This window comes from Cucurbita pepo, chromosome LG09 (assembly GCF_002806865.2).
Source record: "Cucurbita pepo subsp. pepo cultivar mu-cu-16 chromosome LG09, ASM280686v2, whole genome shotgun sequence".
Classification (NCBI taxonomy): Eukaryota; Viridiplantae; Streptophyta; class Magnoliopsida; order Cucurbitales; family Cucurbitaceae; genus Cucurbita; species Cucurbita pepo.
In genome coordinates this window covers 933,246-945,128 of record NC_036646.1, presented here as the reverse complement: position 1 = coordinate 945,128, position 11,883 = coordinate 933,246, and the positions used below count along the sequence as shown (strand labels likewise).

The 11,883-nt window shown below is 34.0% G+C and overlaps 2 protein-coding genes and 1 long non-coding RNA gene across 5 annotated transcripts; 1 reads left to right on the top strand and 2 right to left on the bottom strand.

Annotated features, from left to right (window-relative positions):
- Window positions 1-1,815: 1,815 nt before the first annotated feature.
- LOC111801523 lies at window positions 1,816-3,164 on the bottom strand. Its single transcript, XR_002816150.1, has 3 exons — window positions 2,860-3,164; window positions 2,482-2,761; window positions 1,816-2,182 (listed from the first exon to the last, which is right to left on the bottom strand). It is a non-coding gene; the product is annotated as an uncharacterized LOC111801523 (long non-coding RNA).
- On the top strand, window positions 2,182-5,577 carry LOC111801518 (transcription factor MYB124-like). The gene is made up of 12 exons (XM_023685538.1): window positions 2,182-2,533; window positions 2,628-2,674; window positions 2,770-2,826; window positions 2,940-3,012; window positions 3,171-3,226; window positions 3,320-3,496; window positions 3,588-3,748; window positions 3,900-4,045; window positions 4,205-4,341; window positions 4,421-4,605; window positions 4,695-4,837; window positions 5,171-5,577. Exons 1-12 carry the CDS (start codon window positions 2,456-2,458, stop codon window positions 5,279-5,281), a joined length of 1,371 nt encoding a protein of 456 aa, XP_023541306.1. The 5' UTR covers window positions 2,182-2,455; the 3' UTR covers window positions 5,282-5,577.
- LOC111801519 (UDP-galactose/UDP-glucose transporter 3) lies at window positions 4,131-9,409 on the bottom strand. 3 transcript variants are annotated; one of them, XR_002816149.1, is made up of 11 exons: window positions 9,211-9,409; window positions 8,564-8,661; window positions 8,306-8,436; window positions 8,016-8,046; window positions 7,670-7,773; window positions 7,476-7,597; window positions 6,209-7,216; window positions 5,988-6,089; window positions 4,738-4,814; window positions 4,625-4,661; window positions 4,131-4,518 (listed from the first exon to the last, which is right to left on the bottom strand). XR_002816149.1 is itself a non-coding variant. In XM_023685540.1 (8 exons), the coding sequence occupies exons 1-7, from the start codon at window positions 9,312-9,314 to the stop codon at window positions 6,808-6,810; spliced, it is 999 nt and encodes a 332-aa protein (XP_023541308.1). In that variant the 5' UTR covers window positions 9,315-9,409; the 3' UTR covers window positions 6,550-6,678; window positions 6,794-6,807. The 3 variants fall into 3 exon arrangements, 2 of the variants coding, with proteins under 2 accessions (XP_023541308.1, XP_023541309.1); XM_023685540.1 differs by lacking the exons at window positions 4,131-4,518; window positions 4,625-4,661; window positions 4,738-4,814; window positions 5,988-6,089 and having other exon boundaries at window positions 6,550-6,678; window positions 6,794-7,216; XM_023685541.1 differs by lacking the exons at window positions 4,131-4,518; window positions 4,625-4,661; window positions 4,738-4,814; window positions 5,988-6,089; window positions 8,564-8,661 and having other exon boundaries at window positions 6,550-7,216; window positions 9,211-9,407.
- Window positions 9,410-11,883: the final 2,474 nt, after the last annotated feature.

Below are 11,883 nucleotides of genomic sequence, written 5' to 3'. Positions count from 1 at the left end.
ATATATATATATATATATATATATATATATATATATATATATTATATTGTGGAGATTCCCCCATTAAAAGCATAAATTTGTGTATGTTACTCAAATGGCATATTTCTGTCTTGTCAATATGTCTTCTTTCAACTTCCATTCTCCCTTTTCCTTATTTCTTCAAATTTCTTTTTAAATTATTTTTGTTTTACTTTTCGATTTAATCAAAAGCCCACAGACAATTTTCATATTCTTTATAAAAAATGTTCCGTTTACTTCTACAACTGATATGTGGTCTTGTCTCATCTTGATCCTGTCTCGTTGCGTGAATTATAAAAACTAAATGATAACAAAATTAGTTTATAATTTAACCCATCTTACAAAGTAATTTTTTTTTATTGTTTTAATTTTCCATGTATTAAGATATATAATTTTTTTTTTTTTTTTATTGTCATGGATTGTATGTGATTTTAAAATAATAAAAAAAATTTAAAAGCATGTTTAAACTTTCGTAAAAGAAATTTAAAGCTAAAACTAGAAAGTAATTATATTTTAGAGGTAAAAATTATTATAATTTTTTTTCTTTTTTTGAAAAAATAAAAAAGATTGAAGGAAATGCAATTACTCTTTTTAGGCGGGATGCCTCGCTGTCACGAGGGTTTGTGTAAAGGATAGGGTTATGTGGGGTCCACCACATTAAATATTTCAAAATATACAGTTTTTCCTCCACGTGGCAGTTCTTCATCTTGTCCACCTAGGATGATCAAGACAAAAGTGCTTGGATATATTATTTTCATCATAAAATTATAAGTTTTTTTTTTATAAAAAATATTAGGATTTTAATAAACTAAAAAAAAACTAAAAAATTAAAAATAATTTTGACGTCTCACTCTATCCCATAAATATTAAATTTAAAAAAAATCAGACTTCCTCTTAATATCTCCTAGCACAGCTCTTCTATTTGTTATATTTTTCAACTACGTGTTAGAATTGGTCGGCTGCGTGAGACCCGATCGAGTTCGATGCCTAAACATCAACAAATATATACAAATAATAGAGTTAGGTTTCTATCACTTCAAATTGGTGGGGTTTTCTTCCATTACCCAAATTTCTTAATTGACATATAAAATTATTAGATTTTTTAAAGTAAGAAATGATTTTATTAATTTTAATATTTATTTCTATAAATATATATTTGGAATTACTTTTACTCATATTTTGGGCACACATCTATTAATGTCACCCTCCATTCAAAATTTCAAAAATTCAAATATATTCCATTAATTATTTACACACAAAATAAATTTAAAGAGAAAAATAAATAAATAAATAAATGAGCACTCTCACTCTCACTCTCACAAAAATCATGTGTCCACTACTTTACTACTTTGGAAAATATTAAATTTTGTGAGAGAATTTATTTTAATTTTTATTATTTTAAATTAATTTGGTAAATATCTAATTCAATATACCCAATTATTATTTTGAAATTTAAATTCTAAATTTATTCATTTTAACTTTATCATGTTTTCTAAAGTGGATTTAAACTTTATCAAATTTCTTAATAATATGATGCTAATTCCTTTTTAATCTATTTTTGTTTGATTGAGTTATGCATGATGATGACATGGATGCATGCATACATACATACATACATGCATGCATGAGATTTAATTAAATAAATAAATAAATAAAGGGTTTGTCAGTCCACCATCCTATCCCCACATGGAATTCAGCGTTCTTTTTCAAACTTCTCTTCATACCCGCGCACTCGCCAAGAGTCCGTTGTTTCAATTTATTATTATTATTTATTTATTTTTTTAATTTAATTTTCCATTTTTTTTTCTCTCTCTATATGAATTTAAAATCCATGTTCTTGTTTTTCTAGAGAGAGAGAGACAAACAGAACAGAATACCTCGTTCTGTCTCATTTCAATCTTCCATGTCTCTTTCTTCTTCTTCTTCTTGATTTCAAACTTGCAGAAACCGATTTCTTTCTTCAATTCATAGATCTCTACCTTCCTCTTCTTAATCACTGCTTCTTGGATTACGAGGTGCAAGATTACGATCACAATCGCTGTGTTTGTTTTGTTTTGATTCAGGCTTCTCATTTTGTAGTTCTGATTGGATTGGATTCGTGATTGATCGTGTTGCTTTGTCCTCGTGATCCATGGCGGTTCTGTTTGTTTGATTCAGATACTAGCTGTATAGTGAAGAAATTAAAGTGTTTAGGGAAAAAAAAGAAGGTCAGAATCCGAGGCGATTTCGAGGATCGCTTTCTACTAGAAATTGCTGTTCCGTTTCGGAACCCAACAGTGACCTGTATCCGTAAAGATTAAAGGAAAGGGGACTTTGCAGTTTCTTATCCCTTTCTTTTTTATATGCCTTAGAAAGGCTTGCTTGCCTTTAGCATGCTACTTGGATAAAAGGGGAGGAGCGCCTAAGAGACACTGTTTATTGTAATTAATAAAAGCAAATGCAGGACACAAAGAAGAAGCTCACCACTGAAGATTCCAAGAAGAAGGAACGGCACATCGTTTCCTGGACTCAACAGGTTTCCATTTCTTTCCCCGTTCTCTGTTTCACTTTTTGATTCTTGTAGAGATCCTTTTGGCTGTGGTTTCTGATATGGGTTCTTGGAGTTTCAGGAGGATGATATTCTCCGAGAGCAGATTAATCAACATGGAACAGAGAAGTATGAACTCTCTCTCTTTCTCTCATTGATTCTGTGTTTATCTTCTTCTTCTTCCTTGTTAATCTGATTGATTGTTGATGTAATCGACTGTGCAGTTGGGCAATCATTGCGTCAAAATTCAAGGATAAAACAACAAGACAGTGCAGAAGAAGGTAATTCAAATGATGAAAATCATGGTAACATACCTGATTCAAACAGTTGTTGTTTACTTCTGGGTTCATCGAGTTTCACTGATATGTATGGCATATGGGAATTTGCGTTTCAGATGGTACACATACTTGAATTCTGATTTTAAGAAAGGGGGTTGGTCTCCGGAAGAGGATTTGCTTCTATGCGAGGTGATTCTTCCCCCAACTTGTAAGAACAGAGAATCCATAATAGGGATATAAACATTGTCTGTAATCACTGTCATATTAAGCTCAAACTCTACTCTAAACCTTTTGAGTATTCCCTGTCATTGGATGCCCTGAATCTAATAAATTAGCCTGGTCTACAGGCGCAGAAGATATTTGGGAATAGATGGACAGAGATAGCAAAGGTGGTGTCAGGCAGGTATAGAACTTTCACTTTCCAGTTCTCTTGTTGCAGTTATATTTTTTACCGCAAAGTCGACCGAACATTTATATGTCGATTTCACTGATGCAGAACGGACAATGCAGTGAAGAATCGGTTTACGACACTGTGTAAAAAGAGAGCCAAATATGAAGCATTAGCTAAAGAGAACTCAAGTTCCTTCATCAATCACAACAACAAAAGGGTCCTAGTACAGAAGGGGAGTGATAATGTTTCATCAGAAACTCCTCAGCTGGTTAAGAGGATAAGGTAGAATTTGTATACAAGATGTCTAAATAGAAATAAGAAGGAAAAACTGCTTCACAGCAAAGAATTAATTATTCCGCAATTGACTGTTTAGGAGAGCACACATATCTGATACAACAGAAGGTTGCTCACTCGAGGATGAATCAGAAAACCGACCGAGAGCTCCATTTGCGGTACTGGTTGATAATGTCCACAGTGTCGATAATTTGCCAGCTCAACTTCCCATGAACAATGCCCAGGAGGGTCTAAATACTAGTAAGTCACTACAAACAACCTTCACATCATACAGACAAGGAATAGCATTTCTACTAGTCATTCCTTCGCATGCTTTGTTTGTGCATCCTTTGGTTTCACTTCTGGGCTCATGATATTGGGTTTAACCGTTTCATATCTCTAACACAAGCAGCTCAAGGTAACAAGAGTCAAGGATCCTTTATCAAGAAGGATGATCCAAAGGTAGCTGCTTTAACACAACAAGCAGAACTACTCAGTTCACTCGCATTGACGGTCAACTCGGAGAATACAGACCAGAGTCTTGAAAATGCTTGGAAGGTGAGTAATATTATGGCTACTTTGTCCATCAACTACTCCTGAATTATGTATATCTGCTAAACTACATGCTCAAAAGATTGGAAACTTCTCAAAGATGTCTGATATTTTCATTCATATAGTAGTTTTTCTTATTCCTTGAGTCCACTAAATATGAATCAGATTCTCCAAGATTTCCTCCGTCGAAGCAAAGAAAATGACATACCCAAATATGCAACTCCGGATATCGACTTTCAAGTGGAAGATATTAAAGGTTTAGTGGAGGATTTAAGGAGTAGCAATGATGGTAGCCAATGGAGGTAACAAAAACATGCATACTATAATTTTCAGATTGAAGCTACTTATTATTTGTGGCCTTATCAACTTCACTGCTCGCAGACAACCCAATCTCCACGAGTCTCCTGGCAGTTCAGAATACAGTACTGGATCAACAATAGTATCCCAAGCAGTTGAGGAAAAAATAGATCAAAGCCGACCTGAGATAGGGACTCATCATCAAGAGGCTCAAAATAATATTGGTGAATCTGAGAAAGAAATACTTCTGAAGACAACGCTAGAGCGAGGTAATGAATAAGTTCTTACATTGGTTATAGATGCCATTAATTTTTCCCATGATATGCTGCTAAGAAGATACAATGTTTTACTGCTGCAGAGGCTTTCAAATGTTGCAATGAACGAAAAAAGGATTCCATTACCTCTTCCTTTTCAAGCTCAGAATTCAGTTCCCCCATGCATGTAATTCCAATTTTTAGATCCTTGGCAGCTGGAATACCTAGCCCACAGTTCTCTGAGAGTGTAAGTGACCTTTACATTTTGTTTTTACTGTGCTAATAAAATAAAACCAGTCAAGTGATTGTTTCTGGATTATAGAAAAGGCAGCTTCTGTAATAAACAGTGGTCGTATAACCTATCATAGAAGTACTGCAGTTCTTTAAAAGTTCAAATTCATAAATAGACAGGTTTCAATTAGTATTCAATTAGGTTTTGCGAACACGAATTACATGGGTCAAATTAAGCTACCATGTAGACATAGACAGATAATTCTCTGGCTTTCTCTTTGCATCTGGAATTATATGCATTTTATGGCTACCTCTCATTTGTTTTGTGCTGTTTGCTTTTCTTTTTCAGGAAAGGAGTTTTCTTCTTAAAACACTGGGAGTGGAGTCACCTTCCCTTAACCCTAGTGTTAATCATTCACAACCACCACCCTGCAAAAGAGCCCTTCTCCAAAGTCTATAAAACCTCTCTAATTAGTCTTTTCCTTTGAATTAAGTTCCATTGGTTTGCAGCCATTCCGGCCTAGAATTTTTCATAGTGGCATGTTGATATCTGCATTCCATGACTCGTGTCTAGAATACTATGGAGGATTCAGACACATCGGAACACATATAACCGCGTGTTCCACATTCTTTTTTTCTTTTCTCTCCCTAGGTGGGGTTTCTCTAATAGTAACATCCAAACCAGTGTGCTTGGTGTATCATTTTTTTCTTCTTTCCAGTTCTTTGCAATGTGATTTTGGTGTCCCAGTTTTTGTAGCTTGATTTCCCACATGTACATAACCTCTAGATACATTTGTAGACATTCAGAGAGTAAGCATGCTCTGGCCGCAAGCTTACTACCCTCCAAACAAAAAGTGATCGAGGGAAGCAGAAAGCAAAAAGAAGAAGACAAAAAAAAAAAAAAAAAAAAAAAAAAAAAAAAAAAAAAAAAAAAAAAAAAAAAAAAAAAAAAAAAAAAAAAAAAAAAAAAAAAAAAAANAAAAAAAAAAAAAAAAAAAAAAAAAAAAAAAAAAAAAAAAAAAAAAAAAAAAAAAAAAAACTAATGTAAACAGGTAGAGGATAACCAGTTGGGATGGTTTCCTGTATACTTTTTTTTTTTTTNTCTTTTTTTTTTTTTTTTTTGGTGTGCAGAGGTATAGAATCAGTATTTTTTTTTTGTTCCTTACCTGATTTTTGATGTAACAAACATAAATATGATTTGAATGGAATGTGTTTTGTTGTTGGTGTGCATTCATCGCTCTACCTTGCTTTCTCTTCTCCAAATGTCCCTGAAATTTTTGACAGAATAGCAGACCCAGTAAGTAATTGCAAGAGTTCAAATACTTTGGCCCCAGGGAAGGGGAATAAGACAGAGAGAAGGTACAAGGAGTGGATTTAGTGAGCTTACCTCAGTTCTCGGGCTCTGCTGAAAAAGACTGAAAATTGAAGCTCAGAGGGAGAAGGGTGTGTTAAATTGAGGTGGTGGTGGTGGCCGCCAGTCGCGGTAGAGGACAAAGTATAGTTATGAGGAAAGTCAAAAAGTGGAAAGTAAAAGAGGAGGGAACTCCCTACAAAATAAAGGCCCACTTATTGCTATCAACTTTCTCGAGGAACAAGGCCAATATTTGAATTTTTGTTTCCAGAAAAGTGGAAGGATCATCAACGTTTCTCGCTCACCTTCGTTTATCCATGATAATTGATTGAATTCATGTAAGTGTTAACCTTAATTCAACCATCTGAAGCTAGAAATCGATGAAACACAACAAGATTTCAACAATTTAGCACTTTTCAAGATTCTAGTAATTCATTCTCTTAGAAAAAAAAAGAAAAATCAGTTATAGGTTCGAGGAGGGGACTTCCACTGGTCACCTCCAAGGCCTGATTATACAAAAGTAAAAGAAAAGGGAGAGTCAAAACTTTGTTCATATGACTTCCAATGCGCTCTATAAAACATGATGCCCCTCTAATTCAAGGACCATTGAACTTTGCTTACACTGTAATTCCTAGTTAGGTGGTCTTTCTCTTTCTCTGCAACTTTTGCAGCTTCCTCCACTTGAGGTAGATTTGATATGATAGCCCAGAGAAGACCATTACAACGCAGCCCCACTGCTTCGATGACAGGGGATTTCCACTGAGCATAGAGGACACCACGATGCTGACAAACTTGCGAGTTGTGGTAATGGTGGTATTAGCAAGGGAACCGAATCGACTTATTGTTAGGAAGATAAAATTTTGGCCTACTGCTCCACAGAGACAATACAGAAGAATGTCCCACGCTGCCTCGGGATGCTGTCTACAGAATTCTATGGCATGATATCCAGTGCCATTCGGCCACCCAAACATATAAATCATGTTATATATTGTACCCCAAAGATTCATTCCCAACATTATGTCCCATGCACTTGTTTTTGGGTACCTGCAGAATCGATGATGATTATTAAATGACCATTACTGTAATCATTACTGATTTAAATATACTGTTGAACAGCATAAAGCTTCCAAGTTCTGGACTAAATTGCATTTATTTCCAAGAATAGCATTGCATCTTTTAGGCCACCGAGAATGGAAATGTCAAATACATGATAATCTTTAACATTATGAATTCGTATAAACACTAATCGTGTACGAGAAAAGAAGACTAACAAAGAGAGAATTGTAAAAAATGAAATTCTCACCTTGTTGAAATGGAATCTTGAGTGGCATTCGTGAAACCATCAAATGCAAGGTTCAGGAAGCAGAGTCCATATCCAAGTGGTGCATTGGGATGTGCCAACTTGCTAATAGTCTTTGAGCTAGTCTGGAATTAACAAAATTTTAAACATAGAACACAAAGAGAACGAGAAGTAGGAAGATTTGAAACGGAAAAAACCTTTAAGAGTGCAAATGTAGACACTCCTCCAGCAACTAAAAATGTACAAAGATACTCCGGAAGTGTGTACTTAATACCATAAATTAGCGTTCCCATCAGCATCACTGCACAAACAAAATAAAAAGCATTCAGATTAAGAACGTACATAGGTCAAAAATTCCTCAGATTAAACCATTGAAGTCCTATTATTCATAACCTCTTTCNTTTTTTTTTTTTTTTTTTTTTTTTTTTTTTTTTTTTTTTTTTTTTTTTTTTTTTATTTATTTACCATGGAACAGATAATATACAATCCTCATATTTAAGTGGAGTAAAACATATAATTATGAAGATCTCGTTGTTTTCTGACCTGGAATCATTTTTGATGACTTTGCCAGGACCTGCAGAAATTGACAACATACTTAGTTAGCTAAAATAAACTATCACTCATTAGTTCGACTTTTTATTCCAATCTAGCGAAGACATTTTAGTTGCCGCACACTATTTATTTAGTAATCACACACATCCTAATCATGAAGTATCATTTATATCTCCTTGCTCGCGTTGGTTTATAATCAAGGAAATCTTGATTGATTAAAGTTAGAAAATTACAGAAGCATAAAAGAATATGAAGGAATAAGGGAATGATTTGAAACATGCCTGGGCAGGATAACTTATGTACTTCAAAGCTTCAATCCCCATAGCTGGTCCAATCGTATTCGTAATACCAGCACTCCAGTAAGTCCACCAAGGTGCACCAACAGTGCTACGACTGGACCAGAGCTTTATCACTGTTTATGATACACACAAATCTTAGTTCTTATGTCCACAGCTAAAATTTGTTTTTTTATGCGGTATGCCAAGGGAAGATACAGAATAGAATAAGAATGGTAGAAAGTTGAGCCAAGAGAAACTCACTTATATATGACCATATTAAACAGACAACGTTTTGTGCCAAGTTAAGGAAGGAAAGGTGTTCAAATCTCTTTCCGTCGGAACCAAAGCGCTTAGTAGACCTAAATAGAAATGAGAAATTACTTAGAATCGTCAAAATGGACTTAAACCCATTGGTGAGGAAAGCAAGAACAACGAGCATTTGCATTCCTCAAGAACGTGACTTTTCCGGAGAGAAAAAGGGTTCCTCAAGATCAAGTTCAAAGAAAAACAGTAGGTAGAACCACTACTAATCCTCAAATCAATTTATTTCCATTCCAACATTTTCTGATACATACATGATTGAAGCCAAATGATAAGCATTGATCCGAACTACTGTTAAATGGCAACAATATATGGCAAAGAAAGCCGGAAGGAATTACATAAGGAATAAATGGCAACATCCAATTCCATGGAAGAGTTCTTCAGATTTCCCTAGATAAATGGCATTAGTGTTCGCATGTAAATCCAAAAGAATCAAGACACTTTCCAAGAAAGAACACAAACGAGAAAGCCTAATATGAAAACAAAGTTTATGCTCCATCAAAATCCTCGGGAAAACATCAACAGTAGAAACTCGCTAAAAAGAATAATGCTATATAATCAAATGATAATAAAGAAAACAAACTTACAGAGTCTCCTGAAGAACACCTTGATAAATGTAAGCAGACCAAATCCCGGCGACGCAAAAGGCGAGCACGAGCACGCGGCGTAATCCGCTGCCATGAGCTTCCATTCTCAGCCCTTGATGTCGCCGGAGAAATTAGATCGACAAAAAGAATACGAAATTGCAGAGATACGCAAAGAGAAAGAAGGGCGAAGAAACGAATCGGAGAAGAAATTAACTGCCAAAATGCCCCTTTCACGAAGGATATAAAAGGTCGAAACGTCAGATATTGGAGATATTCCACGTGGAAGATTTCTATTGGATTGATGACATAATGTCGCGGCTCTGATTGGCTGAATCGACGCAGATCTTTTAAACGGAACGGATGGGACAACGACCAATGCTCGACTTGGCGCCGTTAGCGGCGTGGACTTCCAATGGCGCGTAATCGGCTACGGATTGCTGCCTGCTGGAAGAAGACCACTACTACGTATCTTTTACGATAAGACGTTTCAGCTTTTAATTAACTTAACGACATGTCGTTTAGCCCAAAACGGTACGTTTTTACCTTTTTTAGGTTTTTTTTCTTTTAGGAAAAATCAATTTATATTCGTAAATTCCTAAAATTTCCTAAATTAATCAATTTAAATTGTTGAAGTATTAAACTATTTTGAAGTATATAATAAAGAGAATTTCATTTAATAATTATATATTTAATTCATGAGTTAAATCACATTCTAAATCTTAACGTACTCATATGACTCGATAATCCGATCAATTCAAACTACCTAAGTCAAACCATAAAGATTGAGTTGGGTTGAATTTTTGAAAAACTGAATAATTCGGATCGGTTCGCGAGTTGACATTTTTTGTTATGTCAACCCAACTAACCCGAAAATAGGGTTACATTCAACCCAACCCTACTTTACTCTTGAAAGCTTTTAAGAGTTGTTTGAAAAACCAAACAATTCGTCGCGAGTTGTTTAGGTCAATTCAATTCATGTACACTCTTAAAAGTTACCAACAAGAGGATTAGTGTACATAAAAAAATGGAAAAGTATCAAAATGACACCCGGAGTTCTCCCAAACACTTCAATAGGAAACGGAAGAGCCCTAATGAAGTGTCCTGGAGAACTCTAGAAGACACTCGATGTTTGAATATGGTACCATTGTCATGATCAATGATTATAAATTGGGTATTTATATGCCTCTGAAATTCAGTTCATAGCTCCATATGGTCGTGTTTGTGTTCTTCATTCAACCCGTTGTGAATCCATACGCGAATTCCGGAAATATAAGAGAGAAAGGAAGAGAATATTGTGGAAGGAACATTTCCCACAACTTCCCTTTTTTATTCTTTCAAATGGATTAGATTCTATGTGAGAATCTAACCTCGGTCCAAATGAAGATAATATTGTCGATTTTCAACCAAAGTTTTACTTTGAATTGCACTCACAAGATGCTTAATACTCGTGAAAAATGTTGCTATTTACCTATTAATGTAGGATTTGAAAGTTCATATCAGCTTGTAGACGGAGAAACTATTTCAATTCTTATTCACGCGAAATTCTTCATNTTTTTTTTTTTTTTTTTTTTTTTTTTTTTTTTTTTTTTTTTTTTTTTTTTTGCCAGGATTGGAGTAAAAATTCTTCACCACCGATTTGTAAATATAATTTCTAAAAACTAAAATTTTAATATATATATATAAATAAATAAATAAATAAAGTGAGCGAGGTCAGACAAAACATGAATTTAGATAAGTAAGGACGGGAAATTAGCAGGAACAAGACCTTGTCCTATTTAGCTAACGAATAAAATCTCTCCAGTCTCTCCGTTATTTCTCATTTAAAGGGAGATTCAACAAGTCTCGTTAAATGAACTCGTTCATATGCTTACGAGAAATTGTATAGGCTTATTAGAAGCTTTTTTTGAAATGGTTTGAGACTATACAATATATTTCAATTTTTAGCATCATCTCGATCTCTCAATAACTTTTAAAAAACTTTATTATTAGTATCATCCTTTGATTAATACGATCAGCGTCATCTTAATCAACAATAATATACGTTTAATAAGACTTGTCTTCCTCTCTTGTGACGAGAAATGCAAGTCAAACATCACCCTCTAAAATATTATTATGATGTGATACGACGTCTTTCAAATTTAGTTTTGAATGGTGAGATTCCACATCGGTTAGAGAGAAAAACGAAATATCTCTTATAAGGGTATGAAAAAACCTCTTCATAGTCGACGTGTTTTAAAATCGTGAGGCTGACGACGATACATAATGAGTCAAACTAGATAATATCTACTAGTAATAAGATTGAATTGTTACATACACGTTATCCTATTTTTTTATTTTTTATTTTTAAATGTAAATAAAAATATTATTCATTGATCGTTGACATACAAATGTTTGTGTGATATAAATTTTTTTTATCATATTTATTTATTTACAATTGACAAAATTTAATTTGATATTAGAAAAAAAAAATGATTAAAGATTTTAAAATAGGAAAATAATGTGTAGAGAAAAAAACAAAGAAATTGGAGTATATATATCCATGAAAAAAACTTTAAATTGAATTTATTACTCCAAATTAATTACGTCATTAATTAGAATTAAATACTCTTAATTCCACAAATTGCCAAACACTTGAGAGTTTGGTTTACACGTAGGCTTTGTAAAATTAAGCAT